The sequence below is a fragment of the Gobio gobio genome (assembly GCF_949357685.1).
Source record: "Gobio gobio genome assembly, chromosome: 12".
Taxonomy (NCBI): Eukaryota; Metazoa; Chordata; class Actinopteri; order Cypriniformes; family Gobionidae; genus Gobio; species Gobio gobio.
The window spans coordinates 48,023,421-48,050,936 of record NC_137105.1 but is presented as its reverse complement, the minus strand read 5'-3'; the positions used below and the strand labels follow the sequence as shown (position 1 = coordinate 48,050,936).

At 44.2% G+C, this 27,516-nt stretch overlaps 2 protein-coding genes across 3 annotated transcripts in view; one reads left to right on the top strand and one right to left on the bottom strand.

Moving 5' to 3' along the window:
• Positions 1-22,133, top strand: part of LOC307134779 (uncharacterized protein) — a gene marked incomplete at its 3' end in the record, with an annotated part of 35,655 nt that extends 13,522 nt beyond the window's left edge. Inside the window, exons 11-18 of the mRNA XM_079830776.1 lie at positions 169-331; positions 16,731-16,883; positions 17,000-17,160; positions 18,401-18,577; positions 18,673-18,814; positions 18,886-19,073; positions 19,802-19,943; positions 21,958-22,133. Coding sequence (XP_079686902.1) covers positions 169-331; positions 16,731-16,883; positions 17,000-17,160; positions 18,401-18,577; positions 18,673-18,814; positions 18,886-19,073; positions 19,802-19,943; positions 21,958-22,133 — 1,302 coding nt within the window. The remainder of the gene's footprint in view (positions 1-168; positions 332-16,730; positions 16,884-16,999; positions 17,161-18,400; positions 18,578-18,672; positions 18,815-18,885; positions 19,074-19,801; positions 19,944-21,957) is intronic.
• A 3,036-nt stretch (positions 22,134-25,169) lies between these two features.
• The window catches only part of hook1 (hook microtubule-tethering protein 1), a 29,426-nt gene continuing 27,079 nt past the window's right edge, over positions 25,170-27,516 (bottom strand). For both annotated transcript variants that reach the window (XM_079830628.1, XM_079830629.1), the window contains exon 22: positions 25,170-27,219. In XM_079830628.1, coding sequence (XP_079686754.1) covers positions 27,064-27,219 — 156 coding nt within the window. In that variant the 3' untranslated portion in view covers positions 25,170-27,063. The remainder of the gene's footprint in view (positions 27,220-27,516) is intronic.

Below are 27,516 nucleotides of genomic sequence, written 5' to 3'. Positions count from 1 at the left end.
CCATGCAAACAAGCCTCAGCAACATGGTTAAATTCTATAACACTGAATAATATGGTTCATGTCTGGATCATGCTGCAGTTTGCTGACAGAAAACATTTATGAACCCAAATGATTTGCATTAGTTCCAGTCACATGCCTCACGCTTCTGAAACATTGTTTTCCTCACAGCTAGGCCATGCCTACAACAATATCTTCAGTCTGCGATTGGGAAGAGACAAAGTGGTCTTCATTACTGGTTATAAAATGGTGAAGGAGGCCCTGGTGACTCGAGCTGAAAACTTTGTGGACCGGCCCTACAGTCCAGTGCTAGCACGAGTCTATTCGGGCAACGGTAGGTTAAATGGTTGTGACCCATCACAAGAGTTCAGGGGGAAAAAACCTTCAAGACAGATGGATTATTTTGCCTATACAAAAAAGAGACATTCCTTAAATTGTGAAACCCATAGAGAACCATTTCGTAGTAATTTCTTCCCCTAAATTGTAGGACTGCCTGCATTCATCAAACTCAATGTTACTCAGATAATTAAACATTTTTCTTTAATTTATAGGAAATAAAAGCTTTTCAATAACTATAAACCAACATATGCTCTCAAACTAGCTAGCTCCTAAATTTGCACCCCTGTACACATTCTAGCGTAATTATTTAGTTTATTCTTTTTAAAATTTTGTTTAGTTCTGTATGTTATTCACGGTAATGTATTTATAAAATGGTTAGTTCCCGTCCTTCACTCTGATTGGTCAATAGCTGTGTTTTATTCACTTAAAGGGTTAGTTCACCCAAAAATGAAAATTAGCCCATGATTTACTCACCCTCAAGTCATCCGAGGTGTATATGACTTTCTTCTTTCAGACGAATAAAATCTGAGTTATATTAAAAATGTTCTGGCTAATCCAAGCTTTATAATAGCAGTAATAGTTGCTCTGTTTTTGAAGTCCATAAAAAATGCATCTACATTTACATTTATGCATTTAGCAGACGCTTTTATCCAAAGCGACTTACAACTTGGGGGTACAATAAGCGATTGGTCGTGAAGAGTCGAGTGAGCGCAACAAGTGCCTGAAATACTTAGTCCGTGTATATTTCTCAGTGTAGCACAGGCTAGAGTAGGGAGGGAAAGAGGAGGAGAAAGAGGAAAGGAAAGGTTTTTTTATTTATTTTTTATTTATTTATTTTTTTTTTTTTTAGGAGGTTAAGTGCTCACGGAAGAGATGAGTTTTTAGTTGACTTTTGAATGTTGTCAATGAATCCGCATTTCGGATGGCGGTGGGCAGATCGTTCCACCAGCTGGGAACGTTGAAATAAAATGTTCTGGAAAGGGATTTTTTGCCTCTCTGTGATGGTACTACAAGCCTTCGCTCCTTGGTTGAACGAAGGCTTCTGGTGGGGGTGTGGCGACGTAGAATCGAGTCAAAGTATGCAGGAGCTGAGCGCGTGGTGGCTCTGTAGGCAAGCGTCAGCGACTTAAACTTGATGCGAGCAGCGAGTGGTAGCCAGTGCAGAGAGATGAAGAGTGGTGTGACGTGGGTCCTTTTGGGCTCGTTGAAGACCAGACGTGCCGCTGCATTCTGGATCATTCGAAGTGTTTGGATCGCACAAGAGGGGAGACCAGCCAGAAGCGCATTGCAGTAGTCCAGTCTAGAAATAACCAGGGCCTGGACAAGAAGCTGTGTTGCGTGTTCTGTTAGGAACGGTCTGATCTTTCTGATGTTGTAGAGCGCAAACCTGCATGAGCGAGCTGTCTTAGCAATGTGATCTCTGAAGGACAACTGGTCATCAAATGTAACTCCAAGATTTCTGACTGATTTTGAAGGGGAGATCAGGGATGCACCTAGCTGGATGGTGAAGTCATGTTGCATAGTGGGACTGGCGGGAAAGATGAGGAACTCAGTCTTTGCCAGGTTGAGCTGTAGGTGATTTTTACTCATCTATCCGTCAAATAACTGCTCCACGCGGCTCCGGGGTGTTAATAAAGGCCTTCTGAAGTGAATTGATGCGTTTGTGTAAGAAAAATATCCATATTTAAAAATGTATGAATTTTTTTCTATGGCTCTGCATCAGCCGTCCCCGCGCCATCACTTCCGGCGAAAGGTCAAAATACATGCAAAATACCGGCACGATCATAGATATATACATAGATTCCTCATTAGTGCCTGTGCAGATCAGTCGAATATGGCATCTACGTATATATCTTTGATTGCGCCAGTATTTTGACCTTATTGCCCGGAAGTTATGGCGCTGGGAAAACTAGATGACATTCGTCTGATAAGAGGTAAAAAAATAACATAAATACTGTCGAGTTTCTCGCAGAAACCGATCGCTTCGTGTCTTAAGACATCAATGTGTCGCCACAAGCCGCATGGTTTAATAAGGATTCGTATGTCTATGTGTTTTTACTCTCATACTCTAAAATATCCCCATTGACATGCATTATACGACTATCACACTGCAACGGTTGAGTTAAAAATCTTCATTTGTGTTCTACTGAAGAAACAAAGACACTTACATCTTGGATGCCCAGGGGGTAAGCAGATAAACATAAAAATTGCTTTTTTGGGTGAACTATCCCTTTAAAACACGACAGTTCTGTGTATCACTGCACAACAGACTCAGCAACCTTGGCAACGTAAACATATGTTTGTTGATTGAAGCTAGTATTGTGAGAGAGAGATTGAGTGATTGAGTGACAGAGCGCATTTAGGCCACGCTTGTCATTTCTGACATATAACAAAAAACAGAACAATGTCTAAAACCTGCTATGTGACAAGGTGTACAGCAAACAAGCTAAAAAACACAGAACTACGTTTTTATAAGCTACCGAACCGTAAAAGCTAGTCTTTAAGGAGAAAAAGGTGCATACAGGCAATAAGACGTGAAGCTTCAGCAGAAGAATGGGTCAATTTTGGGATCCTGACACTCAGTATGCCTATCTGTACAGTAAACATTTAGTCACTGTTAAGTCAAATATCCAAATGTCAGTTTTATATATTATATTTCCTGTCTCTGATGACGTTCCCCTCCAGTGGGTGTAGTTCTCAGTTTAATATAGCATGTCACGCTCTGTCTTAATTGCCTGTCTCCACTTTTGTCTCCTTCAACGCTCGTTTTTTGGGTCAACAGCTTATAAAAACTTCTGGGTTTTTGGTTCTGTGTTTTTTAGCTTGTTTGCTGTACACCTTGTCACATATCAGCTTTTAGACATTGTTCTGTTTTTTTGCTATAAGTCAGAAATGACAAGGAGGCAGCCTCACGCAATACAAAGTCAATGGAGAGGGTTGGGTTGTTTCCCCCCCCAGTGGGCGTGGTTTTCAGATTATGTCTATTACCTGCATTCAGTTTTAGCATTTTCCTTCAGGTTAGTCCTATGTTCATAAAAAAAAAAAATCAGTTGAATGTCCGCTGCGATATCTTGTGCTTTTAACAGTATGTCCTGACACTGTCAGCGCTAGTCAAAGCATTTGTCAGTTGCGTTTGTTCCGTGTTCACAAGTTTTAGTCCTTTCAATATAAAAGTCTTCAACTCATAAAGACAGTCTTTGCCACCTTCTAATGGCGTAATAATGTAACTTCTGTTGCTGTTCACAGTCAGGGACTATTTTTTTTTCAGCGGAATGAAGGCTGTTAGTGATTTTACTTCATGAAAGTTGCATTGATACATATATTTTGGCTTTAATATTTGTATTGTCTGGTAACCGTTTTATAAAAGCCATAAGCCCTGTGAAGCGGTGGTTTACAGTGGATTTATAACAGCTAAGGGGGTTTAGGCCAAACTATTTTAAATTCACTGTGTAGCGTCTGGAGTCTCTCTGCCTCTCTCTCTCTGTTTCTCTCTCATGGGATCAAAGTGAGGCGAAACAGCAGGGATGCCTTTCGCTACCCAGCTCTGCAGGGAGATCAGATCCCGGCACCCATAAGTCTGGGGTGAATGGCCCTCAATGCCAGGCTGACGACCCACCAGAGAATGGCCAGGCCTACGACAATTGCTCTGGGGGGGGAACTTCAAAAAGATCCCTATCACACACACACACACACCCCGGGCCCCTAGCTCACACCTTCCTGGTGCAGAGGGGCCGAGAACTGACCTCCACACACACAGACAGCCTGTGCCATGTGGCTTGAACTATTTTAACTGAACCATCCCAGAAATATATGTGATGACCCCTTTTGTTGTATGTATGTTGACCACAAAGTATATATTTATGTATTTGTGTGATGTTAATCTTAAATGCTCAAGATGGCTCTGTAAAAGAGATACACTGTCTTTCATGCATTTAAACGAGCATGTTTGGGGTCTATTGATTCCTCTTTCTCTGCCTTAGCCAATTATGTAAAAAGTATGATTATGACATGTACCGTTAATATGCTTACCCCTTTTGGAGCAAAACCTCACTTGTTGTGGTTTCCAGCATTAACATTCCAGTGAGTGATAAAAGTCCAAACAAAGGAACTTTCCCGCCTCCAATCCACATCTACGATTGGTCATCTCAGTGGAGGTGGGCGGAGGTTAATGGACTTTAAAGTACAGTTACTCAAGCACCTCGGGGCTCAGTAAAAACTTGCAAGGACTCGGACGAGGAAAAACTTCCCTTCCATCACGCCAGCACGGCTCGCGGGGCTTCGGCCCGAGCCCGCCTGGCCAAGCTGATCGCCCCTTTGAAGATGACGCAACACCGGCGCGCTCCATCCGAGCGCGCACATCACTGCACGAATCTTCTTAGCGCGAACGAGATGCCTTCCCTTCCAAGACAACCGCTCCTACACGCCGTTAAATCTCCCGCGGACCGACCCCGGAAGGACCGAACGGAGGGAGAGCTTCAGCGCATGAACACTCTGAGAAACGCAACGCACGCATCCTTTACACAACACAAAGAAACCATGCAAGTATCAATTCTATCGAAATTTAGATGCGTTTAAGATTGTACCCCTATTATGGTGATAATTGTTCGTTGCTGGCTCTCGCGGTTTTGGTTGGGAGATGTCCGACTGGACCATTCCCTTCTCACCTTCCTGTTCTCCTCCTCTCTCTTCCCTCTATTTCTATTCCATTTCTTCTCTTTCATTACTTTCCCTATTTTGTATATACATGTATCCTTTATGTAGTCGTATGTAATCGTAGTAGCTATCACTATTAAAACCATTGTATCCACGTTTTAATTGTCATTGTTGTTGCTCACAAAACATGAGTCCCTTTAATGTCAGATCTAAGCTACGAGCTCTTATAAGTATCATTGAATGCTTTAATTAATACCATAACTCGGAAGGTTTATCCTTTGTGGCCAGAGGGATAAGCTTTTCGAAAATGGGTCGAAGACCAAGTTGAGAAGTATTGTACTGCTCGTTCGTTAAACCGAACGGAGTAGAGGAATTCTAATCACTTCCGTAGAGGCTATTCTGTGATTGTTTAATATAGATATATATCCAGAGTTGATTGCAATAAATTGTTGTCAACCATATATATATATATTGCATAAATACCTGTTAGGTATTCCCTTTTTGGGTGATTTTGGAGATTTGTGATTCAATTATAACCCGTTATGATTAATCATAAATCCCTAAATATTAATACTCATTATTCCCTATGAGCTAAATTTAATTTAATAATACATGTGACTCTAAAACCCTACATATTTGGTGGAGAATGCGGGCACATTCTAAACTCTGTTTTGTGAGCAACTTTGTCAATTTTATGTGTATATTATTTGTGTTAACTGTTGTCTTGTATGCGCGCTTCAGTGAGACAAGTCGCAACCGCGAACTCACGTATCTGTAACTGAAAAGCCCAAAGCTCATTTCAGTTAATCCTATGTTAACAGCGTCTATTTTGGTCAAACATTTTAGTCACTGTAAATTGTTAAAAAGAAACTGCAGTTCATAATATTAAAACTGTCTCTGCAAAGGGAAAGAAACTTCTTTTGCGGAACATTTTAATATTATCAATTCCACCTGTTTGAACGAAGAAATCTTCTTTCAGCGTGATGCCACCTGTGCGTGATGCCACCTGTTAGAACGAAGAAGTCTTCTTTCAGCGTGATGATATAACGATTTGAGCGTGTTCCTCTTATTCGTTTTGTAAAAGGCCTTATTACTCGCCAGATTTGATCCGTTGCGTGTTCCAACGTTATTCAACTGAGCGATCCCTTAGGTGGAATTTTGGCGTAGCTAACCGAAACGCACACCTTGCACAAATCAATCAGAAAAACTGCTGGCCAGTATCTGCTTGATGTGTGAATGGGAATATGTTATTTTAACCTTGATCCAGTTAAAATTCGTTGCAGAGAAAATACTCTGTTTTACATTTGCGTGTAGGCGGTAAACTAAATCCGACCACACACTCTGTGTGCTATAAATTGGCACAAAAGGGAATTTGAGAACAAATTCCCTTCTCACTTGCGACCGATCGCAGTCAAATCACCGCGTTAGGAGGTGAAAGCCCTTCTCCCCCGTTCTGACGCTCAAAATTTAAGTCACCCTACATAGGTGCCGCAATACCTCTGTCCAACACAAGAGGGCAGCCGACTAGGTGTTCCGCACCTCTCAGGTTACTCCCACCTGACGTCCACTCCTTGGAGTGGACTCCATTACGCCACCTTGTGGACGTTCCCCTACTCCCCGCTCTCCAGTCTGTCAAAGTGAACTGTCTTTCCATTGTTATTTGCTTCCTATTAGAATTCTTTTCATTCACTTCCCGTTACTGCTGCTATTTGACATTATTCAAGCTTTCTGTTTCACTGACTTCTCACCCTTATTTAAATTTGGTTTAGACCAGGTTTGAATTTGGATTTAGATTAAAGTCTTTTCAGCCAGTGATGGTACCAGAGGGAACAAGCCCTCTGTGACAGTCTCTGCTAAAGTCAGCTTCCCTGCTCCAGTTTCGACAACTTCTCCTGTTGTTTCCATTTCAGTTATTTTCGCTTATCTTCTCTTTTGGCTTCATTTCTGTATCAATTGTTTCCTTCCATTTCATACCCTTCTGATACCCTGCACTTATTTAAATTTCGGTTTAAACAAGTTTGAACCTAAAATTAAATTAAGTCTCCTCTTTTCAGCCTGTGATAGCACCTTATCAGTAGCCTGCCCCCTGCTGGGCACTCTCATAAGTTGGCTTTCCTCTCTTCTCTCCTTTGGCTCCATTTCAGAATAGATTAATTTAATTAATTCTACTTCTCCTTTTTCAAGGTTGCCCCGATAATTACAAACATTATCATCATTATTTTAGGTTTTAGCACTATTTATCAATAGTCTTTCCCTCACTTACTTTACAGAATGAAGTAAATTTGGTCTACACAAGTTTAAGCTTAAGCTGATGTTGTGTTCTCCTTGTTAGCCATTTGTATATCTACAGGTAGTACCTCCAGTGCTTGTGGTGAACTTGGGATTGTCTTCTGGCTGGGTTCCCGTGAGTGGAGTCATCTGGTCGGCGTAACTGACACCGGTCGTGCGTGAATCGCAGACACCTCTGTCTCTGTACCATTGGCGGCGGCACGCAGCAGACTAAGCATTTCGGGCACTCCAGGGAGAAGCCAACGAGTCCAACTGATCCTCATGAGGGCATTTTGGTTAATTACTCTGATTCTCCGTTTGGACTCCAAAGGGATTTCAGAGGAAACCCAATTTCAACCCTTCAGTCTGGCCGTTGACCAAACTTACCTGAGTGCTGCCCTGTCATGCTAAAAGTCACACGCTGTTTGAGTGGGCGCACCGTGGTACCAAGGGACGAGGATCTGGGAACACCGCGGTCGAGTGTCCAGGGACCGCCGGTGAGATTGACCTCACCATTGGTTCTCACTTGAAACAACCCCGATTCACCCCAGGCACAGTAAGTAGAGTAAGCCCATTCACTTATTGCAAACCCTAGAATATACGTATTCGTGGTCATTTAAGTGTTTGGCCACACCGTCCTCCCTGCTTAAGCCATACCTTTCCCCTAGGCTTTATAGCTCAACAGCGCCCCCTCCCTCGTCGGCCCTGTCATAAACCCTAGCATTGGTATTAAGCTTAGAGCCTTTCCCTATCTATCTCTTCTAATGTTCTCATTTTCGTTTCATTTCATGCCTTCTCTCTAGTATTTTTGGTTATTTCACTCTTTCCTACTCTACTGTTCTGTTGTTTAGTTTCTTCCAGCTCACCTAAAGACAGAACCTATGAGAGCCATCAAGGAAAGCTGAATAATAGACTGACGACCAACAGCCAGTGTCAGTAAATGACCCACTAGGCGACCGCACTGTCAAATTGTTATTTAAGCTGATACTCGACCACATAAATCGGCCCCACCTGGCAACTCACAGCCAAGACAATAGGTGCCCGGCCTAGATTCCACTAACTGTCTGCATCAGTTAGTTAAAATTGCGCACACCAATTGAATAGTCGCAATCGCTATAGCGCTAAACCCTCCACGGACTTGCATTGGCCTCTTTTGTGTTGTCTTTCTCTCGCCCCCAGTAAGCCAGTGTGTCCCGTTCATCCAGCCCCACTGCCACTGGGATCACGTCGAGACCTGATCGAGCGCCAGGACGACTGCGTTCCTGCCAAAAGCCACCGTGACCTGCAGCCCCCGAACCAAGAACGGCAGCGTTGAAGCTCCTAGCGGAGGAGGCCCGGAGGAACCAGGACCACGCGCAGAGTCGGCTAGATCAGCTACTCCTTGAGACCCAGGATCGACGCGGAAGGGAGGACGAAACGGACCTACAGCTCCGGGAGAAAGTTGAGAGACTCCAAAATGCCCTGGCAGAACTTCGTGTAGAGACAACACGCAAAGAGCAGTTGGAGAAACAATCCGAAGAGGAATTGAAAGAACTCCAACGAGGTGAAGCTCTCCTTACAAGAGCTGAGATTGAACTGAGAGAAGGAAAGACACAGCACGGCCACAGCTTGTGAAACCCACTTGCAAACGGCCCATGCCAAGGTCCAAGATTTGGTTCAACCAAAGACTATTCGAAACAAAGAACTGAAGTATGCACGTACATTGCATAGTGAACAGCAAGGGGAAACACACACCACACAGTTTCCCCTGACAAGTGGGCCAAGAAACCCCCAGCCAAGAGTTCCAAGCTCAAAAGGGGGGCGAAAGCCCACTGCTCGAGTTGTCACCAGCCAGCAGCCAAGAGCCCCCACCAGCAGCAAAAGGCGGTGGGAGCCAATCCAGAGAATCGTGCACAGCACACCATGGCTTCCCAAGAACTCTACAAGCTGGCCAGAGACATCCTACCTTTCACCCCAAACCCTGCAGGAAGCCACAACACGCACACCTACCTGCAGGACATGAACTTTCACCTACAACCTGTGGCTAACGTGACCACATGGAACCAATTAGGTCTACTCCGAGGTACGGCCAGCCGTGAGGCGTGGCATTTCCTCGACCGGCAACCGGAGACTGCAAAGTTGGACGACCAACAGCTACGGGACTGCCGACCAAAAAAGACTGCTTCTGAAAAGACTGTGAGTAACCCAATGATTTGCCCTGTCTCTGATCACCGTTCAGAGCTGGCTCCAAGGAGAGCCATGCAACAACATAGTGACAGACTGTGTAACCGTCAAGACCGTTACAAGCCAGCAGAGAGCAGCGCAACCGGCATGGTGCCCGTCCTAAGCACCTGTCCAAGCATGCTGAAAGAATCTGGGACAAGCCACGTCTGTCTAACCACCCAAAGGGGGAACCACGTGGGATGCCAGCCGACAGCCAGACGATCCTCATCGGCCAGTGCACCTAGCCCAGACAGCCAGCGGCGGAACGACTCACAGCATGCCCCAAACAAACCCAAGCACTGTGCACCAACCACAGTCCACAGAACCAGAGACTTCATCACCAAGTGACAGCGTCGCCCAACCCCCTCAGCTGACGGCTGCACTTCCTGAACAATCGAACTCTGAAATCCCAAAATAGTGAGCTAAATGTGCAGTCATACAGCCAAAATGAGACCCAAACTTGAACAGATAGCTCCCATCCAGCCAACAATGGGCCGAATGAGTCTGGTACACCCAGTGTACATCCAACCGATGGACAGGTACCCCGTTTCTCGTCGGCAAAGATCTGCTAGATCGTTCTGAGCCCTACTAGACTTCAAACAGCTAAAGATTTGGGCTCAAGTGCGAGAACCTCTGCCTCTCCAGCCACACAGACACCTGAGCCAGACGGTCAGGCCACAGAGGTCACGAGAAACCTTGCAACCAGCCGCGAGAACACTGTCCCAGCACCAGAGCAAAGTTCAAGTTCGCTACTCTGCACTTTTCAACTCACCATAGACTCTGACTTTCACTGCCCCGAGGTCATGACTGACCTCCAGCTGAATGATGTGACAACTACAGACAACTCAGCCATCAGTCTAGCACTAATCAAAGCCCTCATGGAAGTAACATCCAACCTTCCATCTGCAAGCAAGCGTACCTGCGGCCCATTTGACTCCTGCCTAACAACCATGGTAACTGCCAAGGGCACCTGCGCTTTGAACTCGAAATGGAACGATCGGTGCCCTACACACTACTTCCTGGTCCTTCCAGATCCACTGCATAACGTCTACATAGAAGCAGACCCCTTGATTCGCCTCAAGGCTCATGTGGACTTTACCAATGAGGTAGTGTGAGCCCCACTGACATCACAGCCCCCTGTGGTTCCTGCCAAACCCGAAAACCTCCTGTCGGGCCAGACCTTGCCAGGATTCGGTACTTTAATCAACGAACAGTATACTGCAGTACCAGCTTACACCAAAGGGGTCGCTGTTCGGCTCAACATGTGATGTGGTCACACACTGACCCGCACGTGGGGTTTCTTCCAACCTTCACCTAAGTGTGAGGAACTTGGACTCAGTCTGGAGGCCACACCACTCACTGAACTGTCATCCCACGTAGTCTACATCCTAGTCTACAACCGACAGCATTCTTTCACAAGGTGCCCACTCGGCTATGCCAACTCACCAGCCGAGTTCAACATCTTCCGGAACAAGCATGCCCAGACACCAGAATGAGGGGCTACCCCATCTGCTAGGATGATGTTCTCACGAAGAGCACAACGCCCTTCTGAAGAAGGACTGCCCATTCATCTGGACAAAAGCTCAAGCAAATTCCATGAATGAACTGAAACGACATCTGTGCATAGCTCCATGTCTCGCTCACCCTGACACACAACAGGAGTTCCACTTGAAAGCTGGATTCTCCAAACACTGCTTTAGTGCTGGTCCATACCAAAACATGACCAAGACAAAAGAACAGTTGTACAGGCAAGCAAGACATTTCTTACACCAGAGAGCAAAGACTCTACCTTACACCACATGGGCCTTCCTGCGATTCTCCGACTACATCGGAGCACAAAAGGTTATTACAGAGACATTCCAACAGCCTGTAACGTCTTCAACAGCCAACGCATCCGAGATGGCGTCGTTACCAATTCACATGGTTGATGACCCTTCAGGGCTGCAATGTTGAGGCACGTTATGCCCAGACTCACAGATCTGCACTGGGAAATGACTCAGCTGCCTGCCAAAAATGTCCTGATGACACACCAGCGGTGACGATGGACACAGAGGAACCTCAACAACAGACCTGTCACAGGTATTTCGAAAAGAATGCATGTCAAGGACTGCCCACCACCTACGTCGGTGGATGCTCTTGCAACCAAGAGGGCATCCTAAAAACAGGTGCGGGCGTACTATGGCCGAAAACAGCCTTGCCCTCCACAGCACTTCAAGTGGGGCCCTCAGTCATCACAATATACTGAGGTGGCAGCCATTCTAATAACCCGACAAATCGCATCGGCCCACAACAACAGAGAACTATGTATTTGCACTCCAACTATGTCAGACACCGTTTCACATGCCACCTTCCAGGTTGGACACAAAATGGCCTCAAGAAAGCAGTCAAACGCCAACACCTGTTCCAAGCGTGCGATGAAATCACAAGCACATACAACATGACCATCTACTGGAAAAAGGTGACAGGACACTCAAGGCAACCCGGCCTTGACAAAGACTTGGATGACCGAACTGATTCCCTGGCCAAGACTGGCACACTTCACAACAACCTATGGTCACCTCCCACCCATGCAACCACCCTTGATGGGGCTGCGCTAACCCGCAGCAAACAAACTATTCTTGCGACGACTCCAAAATTACAGCCGCTTACGCTGGCTCCACAATTTCCATCAATGACACATCCGACATGCAAACCTCTGGCACTGCCATACGAACTATGAGTAACCACCTCTCAGACCCCTCCAACCACCCTATCACGACGTCTGACTTCACGGCTACCAAACGCCTCAGACGCCCACATGACGGCAAACACATGCTGCGTACGAAAGTCAACATTCTGTGGTATGCCTCTGATGCCCTCACAGCGCTAAAGCTTGTGATGCCACAGTGTCAAAAGGGGGGTAACGCTGAACATATGTCCACAACGCACCATGTGCCGGACACCACGGTACCTGAGCCACAAGACACAGAAACAAGTGGCATATTGGCCTGGCATGCAGCAAAGTCATGTCAGAGTATGGCAGAGAAGTGTCTGGTTTGGTGACAATTCTATCCGGCAAACCCAAACCCCAGAGCCACTGCAACGCAGAGGAGTCACAGTCCCATGGTCAAACCTCCAAACAGACTGGACAGGAGCCCTATCCAGATCGATGAGGGACAACAAGGATGGTATACCAATTCTACAAGTGAGTGGAATGTCTTCCAGCACCCAACGACACCAAGTCGAACGAACCAATCGAACTGGGGTCAGCATGCTGAGAAAGTATGTGACTGCCAACCAGAAAGACTGGGATGTGAAACTTCTGTTGATGCTCATGGACATCAGAACCACCCCGCATGAATCAACTCGTGCGTCTACCTTTGAACTTGTGACTGGGTGGCAGGTGACCCTGCCGCCGCACCTGCTGTATCAAACAAGAGACTCTAGCTTTATCAGATCCTACACCGCTCACCAGTACATTGACAAACAACACCTACAAACTCAAGGTCATTGTCAAAGTTGGGCATTGGCGAGGTAATACCCAGATCAAGATGCACACCCCAGATGTGGTGGCCTACCACGACAGCAACACACAGCTGTACCTGGCCCCAAGCCTGTGCATGTGTACTTTGACCAAGACAGTCACTACCTCTGCCGTAGCGAACCACTCCTCCAGTGCAACACTGAAGGAACCTGCAGTTTGCAGCCCAGGAGAAGCGGCACCCAACACCCCGCCGAGGCCATGCCTCACATCCGGGTCATCGAAACTCAGGCGGAGAGGGTGGTCTAGTGGGTTAAACCACTGAACTGATAAACAGCGGGTAAAACGACCTTGCGCAGCAGGTCAAAGAGACCAGAAGGAGCAAACACATGCTCAGAGCCTCAGCAAACATCTGGAGACTGAGGCTCAAACCAGAAACAAAGACTTGAAATGGCTCAGACAGCTGTTGAACCATGAGAGCAGCTGGACAGACCAAGCACAGGACCCATGCAGAACTGTCACTATGGCAACACCCAGTACCAGACAAGCTGCTGGGCGAAGCCACGGAAGACAGCACACCCAACCAACATCACAGGATGTCCCACAGCCGTCGATGACAACGCCCTCCGCCAAACCCTACACACAGGTGTCAAGCGGAGGCCGCACAAGGACAGCTGGACACTACCATCTCAGGAGCTGCTGACACCAACAAAATAGCCCCTGAACAGGACTCACCAGATGATTACTGCAAAGGACAAGCTTCAAACTCCTTGCCCACACAGCTCAGGCAAGCTCACACAGACCGCTAACCACTTCCTGAGACCACAAGCAGAAACCTGGGCCACACGAACGGACTTCAGGATGACAGGTGACACACCATCAGGGCACCTGCTGCCTTGACACCTGCCGCACCGGCTCAGAGACCTGAACGTGGCTACTGCTTGCCTTATCTGCTGTGGAGAGACCATCACTCCAGGGGACACAAACAACCAGAGTATGTGGATTCAAGTACCAAAGGGTGCCATCCTCCACCTCGATGATCTGGCATTGTACCTCCGCCCAAGTGAAGAGTACTGGTCAGAGCTGGAAACCCCATCCTTCTTCAAAAATCACAACTTCACTCTAGATCCAGAACTGGAACTAAAGATTGAGAAAGGGGGGTCCTAGCCACTTGACATCACTCCCATCGACGCGGCCCTCCAAGAACTGTCCCGGCTGCTCATCCTGACCAACTCCCCTGTTGGCCAGGCACAGACCACAGCCTACACAGTGCTGTATCTCGCTACAGCTTTAGGCCACACCCTAACATTGGGCCTGGCTTTCACCCTAGTCAAGCGGGTCCACGAGAGGCGAGAGTCTGTGACCAAGAACACGGCCTCTTTCCCCCTAGGATTCCAAACAAAACCCACGGAAGAGAGGTACCAAGACAGAGACAATGCCAAATCTCATCGAGATGGACTCTCAGCCTGAGGAACCAAAGGCTGAGAACAAGTAGAAACCACCTGCCACTCGACCACCATGAACCACCTGCCACTCGACCGCCATGATCCACCCGCCATCCGACCATCATGATCCCACTCGACTACCATCCGATCAAAACGACAACTGCCATCCGACGAGGTCAACCGGACGTCGTCACATGGCAAAGGGGGAGCTGTAGCGTCTGGAGTCTCTCTGCCTCTCTCTCTCTGTTTCTCTCTCATGGGATCAAAGTGAGGCGAAACAGCAGGGATGCCTTTCGCTACCCAGCTCTGCAGGGAGATCAGATCCCGGCACCCATAAGTCTGGGGTGAATGGCCCTCAATGCCAGGCTGACGACCCACCAGAGAATGGCCAGGCCTACGACAATTGCTCTGGGGGGGGAACTTCAAAAAGATCCCTATCACACACACACACACACCCCGGGCCCCTAGCTCACACCTTCCTGGTGCAGAGGGGCCGAGAACTGACCTCCACACACACAGACAGCCTGTGCCATGTGGCTTGAACTATTTTAACTGAACCATCCCAGAAATATATGTGATGACCCCTTTTGTTGTATGTATGTTGACCACAAAGTATATATTTATGTATTTGTGTGATGTTAATCTTAAATGCTCAAGATGGCTCTGTAAAAGAGATACACTGTCTTTCATGCATTTAAACGAGCATGTTTGGGGTCTATTGATTCCTCTTTCTCTGCCTTAGCCAATTATGTAAAAAGTATGATTATGACATGTACCGTTAATATGCTTACCCCTTTTGGAGCAAAACCTCACTTGTTGTGGTTTCCAGCATTAACATTCCAGTGAGTGATAAAAGTCCAAACAAAGGAACTTTCCCGCCTCCAATCCACATCTACGATTGGTCATCTCAGTGGAGGTGGGCGGAGGTTAATGGACTTTAAAGTACAGTTACTCAAGCACCTCGGGGCTCAGTAAAAACTTGCAAGGACTCGGACGAGGAAAAACTTCCCTTCCATCACGCCAGCACGGCTCGCGGGGCTTCGGCCCGAGCCCGCCTGGCCAAGCTGATCGCCCCTTTGAAGATGACGCAACACCGGCGCGCTCCATCCGAGCGCGCACATCACTGCACGAATCTTCTTAGCGCGAACGAGATGCCTTCCCTTCCAAGACAACCGCTCCTACACGCCGTTAAATCTCCCGCGGACCGACCCCGGAAGGACCGAACGGAGGGAGAGCTTCAGCGCATGAACACTCTGAGAAACGCAACGCACGCATCCTTTACACAACACAAAGAAACCATGCAAGTATCAATTCTATCGAAATTTAGATGCGTTTAAGATTGTACCCCTATTATGGTGATAATTGTTCGTTGCTGGCTCTCGCGGTTTTGGTTGGGAGATGTCCGACTGGACCATTCCCTTCTCACCTTCCTGTTCTCCTCCTCTCTCTTCCCTCTATTTCTATTCCATTTCTTCTCTTTCATTACTTTCCCTATTTTGTATATACATGTATCCTTTATGTAGTCGTATGTAATCGTAGTAGCTATCACTATTAAAACCATTGTATCCACGTTTTAATTGTCATTGTTGTTGCTCACAAAACATGAGTCCCTTTAATGTCAGATCTAAGCTACGAGCTCTTATAAGTATCATTGAATGCTTTAATTAATACCATAACTCGGAAGGTTTATCCTTTGTGGCCAGAGGGATAAGCTTTTCGAAAATGGGTCGAAGACCAAGTTGAGAAGTATTGTACTGCTCGTTCGTTAAACCGAACGGAGTAGAGGAATTCTAATCACTTCCGTAGAGGCTATTCTGTGATTGTTTAATATAGATATATATCCAGAGTTGATTGCAATAAATTGTTGTCAACCATATATATATATATTGCATAAATACCTGTTAGGTATTCCCTTTTTGGGTGATTTTGGAGATTTGTGATTCAATTATAACCCGTTATGATTAATCATAAATCCCTAAATATTAATACTCATTATTCCCTATGAGCTAAATTTAATTTAATAATACATGTGACTCTAAAACCCTACAACTGTAAACCACGGCTTCATGGGGCTTATTGCTTTATTCTATTATTAAAATGAGTATTTTAAACAGTATTTAGACATGTCCCAAATATTGGTGCAGGGTTGAAAAGATTGCTCATAAAGCCTCACATAAAATTAATAGAAAACAACACAGCCTAAAATAGTATTTAGATCGACCCCCATGGTTGACAATCAATATTTTCTGAATTTTACATACCTATTTTCACTGATTTGTTGAAAGAAAAAAATAGAAAAGAAAGGTTTATGCCCTATATTTTGTACCTGGAACGTGATTATATGCTGATTATCCGTGCCCCTGCAGCTGGACTCTTCTTCAGTAATGGGGAGATGTGGAAGAAGCAACGGCATTTTGCTCTGTCAACACTGAGGAACTTTGGTTTGGGAAAGAAAACAATGGAGCTGGCCATCTGCAAAGAGAGCCACTTCCTGCTGGACGAGATAGACAGTCAGAAAGGTACACAATTCCTAATATGCATGTTAACAGTCTTGAATAAAGACAAGTACAAGTCCGCATATCAGCATCAGTTCAAGGTAGATCATGAGAACTCATTTCATTTTGGTTGTTTTCAGGAGCTGCATTTGACCCAACAAACCTGTTCAACAATGCGGTTTCCAATATCATCTGCCAAATGGTGTTCGGTCAGAGATTTGATTATGCCGACCACCAATTCAGGACAATGCTAAAATATATTTCTAAAAGCATTCAAATAGAGGGCTCCATTTGGGGGCAGGTAAATTAATTATTTTTTCTTTTTGATGATTGTCCTTTATGGGTGGAAGCTTGTTTCTCAGAATAACAAATGTAACTATCTCTCACAATTTTGACTTTTTTCATGCAATTTCAAGTTTAGATCTACAGAGAACCTATGGTGATGGAAAACATATGAAATGGGAGTAAAAAAAAAAATTAAATGCAAAACCTTTGCAAACTCGCATTATGAAATTCTCTAGTTCACGTGGGCCACAATTATTGGCACCCAATTATTGAAAAGTCTTTTCCCCAAGAGACCAGCTCTGAGTCTTCTTCTGTAACGCCTGATGAGTTTGGAGATCAGAGCCCATTCCTTCATCCAGAATCTCTCCAGATCCTTCAGATTCCAGCTCTTCTCTTCAGCTCATCACTCATTCTCTATAGGGTTCAGCTCAGGAACTGGGACGGCTTCATTTTGTGCTCAGTCACACATTTTTGTGTTGATTTTGATGTTTGTTTTGGATCATTGTCCATATGGAAGATCCAACCACGGCCCATTATCAGATTTCTAGCAGAAGCGTCAGGTTTTGATTTTTGATCTGTTGGTATTTGCTAGAATCCATGATACCATGAATCTGAACAAGATGTCCAGGACCTCCAGCAAAAAAACAGACCCGCAACATTAAAGATCCAGCGGTGTATTTAACCGAGGGCATGGGGGACTTTTATCCCTGTTTGCACCAAAGCCATCTGGTGTGTTTGTGCCAAAAAGCTCTTTTTTTAGTTTGATCTGACCACAGAACCAGGTCCCGTCTGAAGCTCCAGTCGTGTCTGACACTGAATATGCTGGAGTTTGTTTCTGGATGAGCGAGGAGGATTTTTCTTCAAGCCCTCCCAAACAACATGTGGTGATGTTGGAGCTGTTTGATACATTTTTTTGTCTTTCTGACCCAAGACTCAACTAATCTCTGCACTTCTCCAGCTGTGATCTTGGAGAGTCTTTGTCCACTCAAACTCTCCTCCTCTCGTGCATTAGGACGATATACACACACGTCCTCTTCCAGGCAGATTCCTGACATCTTTAGTTGATTGAACTTCTTAATTATTGCCCTGATGGTGGAAATGAGGATTTTCAATGCTTTAGCTCTTTTCTTACACACACTTTCTATTCTGTGAAGCTCAACAATCTTTTGCTGCACATCAGAACTATATTCTGTGGTTTTACTCATTGTGATGATGATTAAAGGCCTTTGTGTTTCCTCATATTTCTATTTTTTCAGCTCTATGAAGCATTTCCAGGCATTATGAAGTACCTTCCAGGGAAGCACAATGAATTGTTCAATAACTACAAATTATTACTTGCCTTCGTAAGAGAGGTTGTTATCAAACACAAGGCCGAACTGGACCCCTCAGAGCCTCGGGACTACATCGACAGCTTCCTTATTGAGATGATGGAGGTACTACAACTATTAAAATGACAGGATGAGCCTGTTTAACTTCATTTATTTCTATGAATACAGCAAATTGTTTTACTTCTTCCATCCCTGACCAGAAGCCACATGAACAAGCAGACGGGTTTGATGAACAGAACCTCGTTCCATGTGTTCTAGACCTGTTTCTGGCCGGGAGTGAAACCACATCCACCACATTGTGTTGGGGTGTCATATACCTCATCGCTCACCCAGAAGTACAAGGTAAAAAAAAAAAATCCATTCTTTAAGCAATCCATGCATACATTTGACATTGGGATTGGTGTTATTTGTAGAAAAAGTCCAGGAGGAGATAGACAGAGTGATTGGACGCTCACGGGAGCCGAGTGTAGCCGATAAGGCCAACATGCCCTACACTGAGGCGGTCATCCATGAGATTATGAGATTTGGAGATGTTGTACCACTGAATGGCTTACGAGTGGCTAGCAAAGACACAAACCTTGGAGAGTGCTTCATCCCAAAAGTAAGTGATACTTTATCCCGCTGACATTAAAGTCATATTGAAAATATTATATCAACTCCAAAAGAGTTTAAAGGGTTAGTTCACCCAAAAATGAAATTTCTGTCGTTAATTCCTCACCCTCATGTCGTTCCAAACCCGCAAGACCTTCGTTCATCTTCAGAACACAGATGAAGAAATGTTTGATGAAATCCGAGAGCTTTCTGACCCCTCATACTGCAATGTTATTACCACTTTCAAGGCCCAGAAAGGAAGTAAAGACATTGTTAAAATAGTCCATGTGACTCCAGTGGCTCAACCTTAATGTTATGAAGCAACAAGAATACTTTTTGTGCGTAAAACCCCCCAAAAATAATACACGGTTCACATTGTAAACACAGTGCAGCTCTTCCTGGTTCTACGTCAGAACGCAGGCTCACTATTGGCTGGCGCTGTTCATGTGAGCACAACGCCATGTGTGTGATGCGGACGCAGGAGCTGGCCAATCACTGGCCAATACTGAGCCGGCGTGTCAGAAAGCTCTCGGATTTGATCAAAAATATCTTAATTTGTGTTCTGAAGACGAACAAAGGTCTTACGGGTTCAATTATGGGAATAATTCATGACAGAATTTTCATTTTTGGGTGAACTAACCCTTTAATGTGTCTGAATGACAAAAATGTTTTACTTTGAAAGATCAATGATGTCATTTGTCACAATATGAAGTCTAACTCTTTCATTGTTTCAACCAGGGTACAGCAATTTTACCCATACTGCACTCTGTTCTCTTTGATGAGAATGAATGGGAGACACCCTACAAGTTCAATCCTGGGCACTTCTTAGACAAAGAGGGCAAGTTTGTGAGGCGGGACGCATTCATGCCCTTTTCTGCAGGTAAAGTCAGAGAAAAAAACACATAAAAAATGATTTCACAATGAATCATTCACAATACAGTTCAAATGTTTGGGGTCATTTTTAAAACAAAGGAACTATTTGTTTTATTCAGCAAGGATGCATTAAATTGATCAAAAGTGACAGTAAAGACATTGGGCCCTATCACACACCCGGCGCAATGCGATGCCAGGCATGACGCAAGTGTTTTTTGCTAGTTTCATTGTGACACAGTTCTCATTTTCACGTCCAGTGCCACGTTGTTTGAACCCGAACTTGACCCAACCCGACCCGCCAAACCACCAAAATAATTTCTGACCCACTCGCATCTTTGCATTTTCATAATCAGATGAAATTTAAAAAAATCACATTATAATATTTAAACATAAATATGAAACTAAATATATTGTTTAATGGCTACAACAAGTATAGTTGGCTACAGTACAGATAAATGTCATGTCTGAGCGGGATTTGAGCTGAACATCACACCGGTCCACTTCGCTCATTACAGGCTCGTTCTCATCAGAACGCCCATGTATTAAAAAATAGTCTGGTTTAAATCTAGCTCGGGCTCATAATTACAGTTCTGTCAGGATCACTATCGTCAAAGTGATAGACAATTACCATATAGTTAAGATCTGGGCAAGAACTATCTGCGCATCCATGCATCCTAGCATGGATAAGAGCAGGGAGAGCAGTGATAAACCCCCTTAGGGTAAACAGAACAGAAGCAACGATGTATTACAGATAGCATTGATGTTAATATGAATAAATGTACAACCTAATTCGGGAATTTAGTCTGATTCAGGGGGAATCAGATGCCAAATCCTGACTGACGAGTGGAGGAGCTGGGGATGGAGGAGGGTAATTAGCTCCGGAGAACGCGATAGCAGCTGATGATACTGAAGGAGCTTATATATGCATGCTGTGATAGGCATCGTATTCCTATAGGTAGATGTGATCAGCTGACAGTCAGCTGATGCGAGCTTGACTAACATGCCCTGCCAGAACTAACGCTATACGCTGGATTTAATGTGTCGGGCCCGGGCCGGGCTCGGACACAATGTGCATGGGCTCGGGTAGGGTCGGGCTGGATTTTTTGAGCGCGATCTAAGCTCTATCGGGCCCATCTGTTCGCCCATGGGTGTGCTGGTCTGAAAACCAGGTGTGTTCAGGCGCATTGTTGGTGCGTTGCTATTTTGAGGAACTAAAAAAACCAATACGCCATTGACCAACTGAAACCTGGTCTAAAGTCAATAGTGCAGTATTTTTTTGTGTTATTTAAAAGGCGTGTTAGTAATGTGCAAATATAGGCGGGTGCACAACGCGCGTACACTCTGATTATTACACACACAGGGATGCGCAGCAGCACACACACATGCAAAATATTTAAAATAAAAGGATTTCTCACTGGAGAAGCGTTCAGTTTTTCCGCTCGCAAATTCCCCCATGTAAATAGTGAATCCGCCATGGTGCGAGCACAACTGGCTTTTAAAGGGAATGGGAGATGAGACTCTGATTGGTTTATCGCAAGTTACGCCCAAAACACACCCATGAGTCATTAAGAGACTGCCTTTTAGGCCATGCGCCGGGCGCACTGACCATTTTTCCCATTGTTAAACTAGCAAAAGTGGATTTGGACACGCCCTAAGTGTACCTGCGCCGTGCGCTCGGATCATTAAAATAGGGCCCATATTGTTACAAAAAGTCTATTTTTCAAATAAAATCTGTTCTTTTGAACTTTCCATTTATCAAAGTATCATGTGACACTGAAGACTAGTGTAATGGCTGCTGATAATTCAGCTTTTCCATCACAATATCACTGTTTTACTGTATTTTTGAGTAAATAAATGCAGCCATGGTGAGCATAAGAGACTTCTTACAAAAATATTTACAAATCTTACAGACCCCAAACTTTTGAATGGTAGTGTAAATGAAAGTCAAACTGACAGTCTGTTCATCATGAGCTTATTAAAATGCTTATTAAACATCTCCCCACTCTGTCTCTCTCGCACAGGAAAGAGGGTCTGTCTGGGTGAGCAGCTTGCTAGAATAGAGCTCTTCTTATTCCTTGTCAGTTTGTTCCAAAAATTTCGATTTTCAGCCGCAGAGGGTGAGAAACTCAACCTCGATGGAGTGATAGGAGTAGCACGCACCCCGCACCCCTTCAAGATCCAAGCAACGGCACGCTGAACAAATCATATTCACTTTGGGAATACTATTATACGAATAAATCAACATTATAAACAATTATATACATTTCTCTTAAAGCTGCTGTCCGTAACCTTTTTTTGTGTTCAAGATTTACAAAAATGATATAATGAGAATGTACAACATGAATCCATTTTCCAAACCGTGTTTTTGTCTTACCCTGAAGCATTATGGTACACTAATAATAAGTGTTTATATTGGGACTATTTCAGCCCGGACTGGTAGGAACCGCTGCGGAGGAGCACAGTCCCTGCGTGACTCGCCATAGACATAAACAGAGAGAAGTAGCTCCGGCTGCAATGTTCTTCCGCAAAACACATGCAGTTCTGTCTATTAACCGCTAGAGCGCCAAAAGTTATGGACTGCAGCTTTAAAGTACCCCTATAGTCAATCATTTTATCCCTTAAAGCTCATCTTTGATCACCAAAACGACACATTTAGAAGTTTTCCCCATTTAAAATAAAATAGCTTGAAAGTAACTTTACACCCTTGCTTCATTTAGTATACGTTCATGAATATGCAAATGAGCCCCGCCTCCACTCACTCAACCTTTACTCAAATTACTGTAGTAAACGCTGCACAAAGGTATCGCTCTTTACAACGTCGAACACATAACGGTAATTTATATGATTAGCCTTTTTCTTGACTACGTTGTCAAACAGCTAATAATGTGTTGCTAGTTACACAAACCATGATCCCGTTCACCATCTCAGTCTCAGCATCCTTAGAAACGCTTTGAACATCACAGAGTGTTAGTGGAGAAAGGCATATAGTTCATCATAACATCATAATATACAGCAAATACATAATTCACCCGCTATATTGCTAAATGTACACAATTTTTCACATCAACAGAAAAATATACCAGTATGGCGTCTCTTGAGGCTCTTGAGTTAATGATATGCTAAAGCCCACCCGTGCGTTGACGTGATTGGTTACAAGGTAGTTTGTGACATCGGAAACCCCAGCGATTACAAACCGTGTTTTTGAGACGGTCTTTGGTTCACTGCTAGCCTGACAAGGCAGACCCACATCAAGATGTTGGGTCTGGGAACTCACCATTGGCAGGGCTCAATCCGAGGGGCGGGATAAACGGTTGTCTTGCAATTTCCCTCTGAACGCAATAGGATAGCGCTACAACCAATCAGAGCAACGAAGAAGCTGAAGCAGAGCTAGTTGATGGATTAAACTTTCGCCGTATCCGGTCGGCCTTCAGTGCCGTTCTTTGTTCTTTCCACAAAGAAAAGCTTAACTCCAAGTCTTCCAGAGTCTTCCAGAATCGGCCAAAGCCGATTCGAGAGACCACTGTTCGCTAGCTTCTTTGTTTACGAGTAGCACGCGGAACTCTGCCTTCATTATGCTAAGCCCGCCCACCGACTCTATAAACGATGTGATTGGCCTGACCAGAGTTTGGTTTTTCCAGCTCGCAAGCCAACGGAGAGTTGCTAAACGCCTCTGGCCGCAAATTAGATTTGCTGCCGCTAGAGTGCGGCTAGTTCACTGCAGATTAAAAGAGAAAATACTCAGCAATGGTGTTGACTTATGAATTTGCACATGGGTGTTAAAAACACCACATAGACACACAAACAACATTAAAAACTTGATTTTCAACACAGGGGTGAAAATCTCTTTTGCTGACTCACTTAAAGCAACACTATGTAACTTTTCCGTCCACTAGAGGTCGCCTGTTCAAAACAAAGGCGTAGTTTGATGACGCCACATTTGAGCGCAGAATCTTGGGACATGTGGTCTTCACCTCACAGCCGGTGGAAAAGAATCGGGATAGGACTCGGGCAGAAATCATGTTGATGGATGTGATTATTAAAGGGTTAGTTCACCCAAAAATGATCATTAATTATTTACCCTCATGTCGTTCGACACCCGTCAGACCTCTTCGGAACAGAAATGAAGATATTTTAGTTGAAATCGGATGGCTCTGAAAGGCCTCCATTGGCTCAATGGCACGTTACACTCTCAAGACCCTTAAAAGGTACTAAAGACGTCGTTACAAAGTCCATCTCACTACAGTGGTTCTACAATAACTTTATGAATCGGCGACAATAGTTTTTGTGCTCAAAAAAACCCTAAATAACGACTTACATAGTGATGACGATTTCAAAACACGGCCTCATGAAGCTTCGAAGCGTTATGAATCAGTGAGTCGAATCAGCAGTTTGAATCGCCAAATTTCAGTAGTTTGGCGGTTTGTCACGCGATCCGAATCATCATTCGACTCACTGATTCATAACGCTTCGAAGCTTCATGAGGCCGTGTTTTGAAATCGTCATTACTATATAAGTCGTTATTTAGGGGTTTTGAACAAAAACAAAAACGACAAAAACTATTGTCGCCGATTCATAAAGTTATTGTAGAGCCACTGTAGTGAGATGGACTTTGTAACGACGTCTTTAGTACCTTTTAAGGGTCTTGAGAGTGTAACGTGCCATTGTGCCAATGGAGGCCTTTCAGAGCCATCAGATTTACACTAAAATATCTTCATTTCTGTTCCGAAGATGAACGGAGGTCTGACGGGTGTCGAACGACATGAGGGGAAGTAATTAATGACAGAATTTTCATTTTTGGGTGAACTAACCCTTTAACGTTACTGCAGTCTGAAGCAGAGCAGGACCGAGTGTCGTGGAGCTGAGGAACCGCTGGAGTGATTGAAGAGCGGGACTGTTATTATGGCATAGTCGCCAAACTTCCTCTTTTTCAGTCATGAGTATGAGGTAACGCAGCTCTGATTATCATATTAGACACAGCTGAGTGTGTTGAAAAGGAAGTTATGACGTTCTCTCAGCGGCTGCTATGACACTTGTTCACACTGCAGTGAGAGTAAAGCGTTTCTGCAGAATAAAACCGGAAACCGAGGGGAACGCAGATATAACGCCATTGACAGGCGACTCCCTCACATGTCCCGGTTCCTTGGTTAAAATAGCAATTTCTCACGATTTACAAATAGTTGTAAACATTTGGGATATTCTAAGTACTCAATTTAACTAAATATATAACACTGGCCTAGAGGTTTTTGGATATTTTACTGCAAAAATCTTACATAGTTCACCTTTAAATGCAAAAGTTCTTGTTTGATTAATGGATGTGAGAGAAAACAGCTTTAGTTCCCATATATGAGACGTGCATAAACATGCTTAGTAATGCCTAGTCTACAAAAACTTCTAGAGTAAAGTGCAACGAACAATGTCCTAGATCCAGGTGAAAAGAAAAACAAAGAGGGAAAAGGTCAAGTTATACATTACAGAATGATCTACGTGTTGGCACAGATTTCAGATTGTGGGGGTCAGGGGAAGAAGTTCAAGTTTTTAAACAGATAATGCATGTATTATTTATTTTGTCATGATAATAAATAATCTCATGTCACAATGTTTATGTGCTGAACTGTTTGTGTGTCTTCTTAAAATATTTCCTTACACACTTGTATTGGCTTTATTTCATATTTCAAATAATGTGAATTCTGTAAAAGTGTAAAAAAAAAAACATATGTTACAAATTTTTTCTTCAAGAACTGTGTAATTTCACACAAAGTGGGATTGCAAAAATAAATCTATTTAATGTAGGCGCCATCTAGGGGTGAGAGGTGAGTAAAGACACTGGGATCATTAAAAAGGCAAGCAGTTATTGCAAAACAAACTTTAGTGTTTATTCATCACATATAAGTGAAGTGCTCTTTAACTCCAAATATTTATTTTAATACCATACGAGTCCAATCTTATTCATAATCTTTCACAATGACAGTGCTTATAAAATCAAGTTCACAAATTTAAGATTTCTTCCTGGGAACACATCATACATAAATATTAGCATTTCAAAAAACATACGCAATTACCCATCACGGGCCAAAAGCTGAGTAAAACATTGAAAATTGATTGACCTTCCCATTTAAAACAGAATTAATAGTATGTCCCACTCCCAACATAAACAGAATGTGTCTTCTTCTTCACGCAACAGCTAGTCTATTAGCAGATAGCTCAGTCAAATCAAGATTTTACACAATACAGCCAAAGCCATTTCACAAAGCAGCTATGTTTCACAGGTCACGCGTGTGTATACTTAAAGAGAGTGGCGTACGACACATTCAAAGCCTTCACAGCAGTTTGCTATGGCCTGTTATAATTCTGTGCTGGTGTTCAAATCCTGATATTTGAGGCCGTCACACAGACAGGACACATCGAGTGGATAAAAAGGCCCTTCTGCTTGTTAAAAGAGCATGCAAGAGTCCTATCACAGTCAACTGAATACAAAATACTATAACTGACTGAATGAAGCACCTGGATTCAGATCAGTTGGAGTGATTATATGTCTTTTTAAACGTACTTTTAATGTTGTTGTTGTCTGAGAAAGTCAAACTAATGAATCTGGTGTCCAGCACCAAATACTGCACGTCTCCCTCCTGATATAAGCGTTTCGATTAGTTAGGGCAAAATGTGAAGTCTGCATATACTTTCAACGTTTTATTATGTTGTACTTGCGCAATTACAAATATATTCCATGGCTGCATAGTGTATTATTGGAAGTCATTTCTAGCAAAAGCATGCATGCTACCATTACAGGACCTGTTGATGCTTTTCTTCCCGCACAATCTGAGTGGGCCTGGCGAAAGACTGACCTGTGACCTTTAATATCGATGCTGGTTCAGAAGTGACCCTGCTGCAGACTGTTATACAGGTGCTTGTTTAGTACTGAACGTGATAAAGACTGCTACTGTATATCATAGTGTGCTGATTGAGTAACCTTCGTCAGAGTTGTACATTATTATACATGTATGTGTAACCGTGGAGAGTGAGGGGACATGCGAGTGTTCATCATGGCATGCTTGTCCCCTTGTTCAGAAGTGTACTTAAGGTCACTTGAGTGTGCACGTGAGAGGAAGGAGGAGAAGAGCAGGAGGACAAGGTTACTTGGAGGAAGAGGCAGGTGTGTTGATGGACATGGTGCGCCGGGCGTTGGTCACCTGACGTTGCTGAGCCAGGAAGGACTGGCCTGGCGGCATTAGAGAGTTGGATCGCCCACTAAGCCGTGACTCGATTGCCATCTTCTGGAAGTTCAAACTCTGACAAAACATGACAAAAAAAAAAACACTGAACAAAAAGGCAAATCACTGCTAACTGTACGACAAATGCACACAATAAGACTCTTATAAAAGGAACACGGCGACTTTTTGGGACTTTAGCTTATTCACCGTATCCCCCAGAGTTAGATAAGTCCATACATACCATTCTCATCTCCGTGCCATAACTCTGTCTGACGCAGCCACCGCTAGCCTAGCTTAGCTTAGCACAAAGACTGGAGGTAAATGGCTCCAGCTAGCCTAAAATAACGCCAACATTTTCCTATTTACATGTTGTGA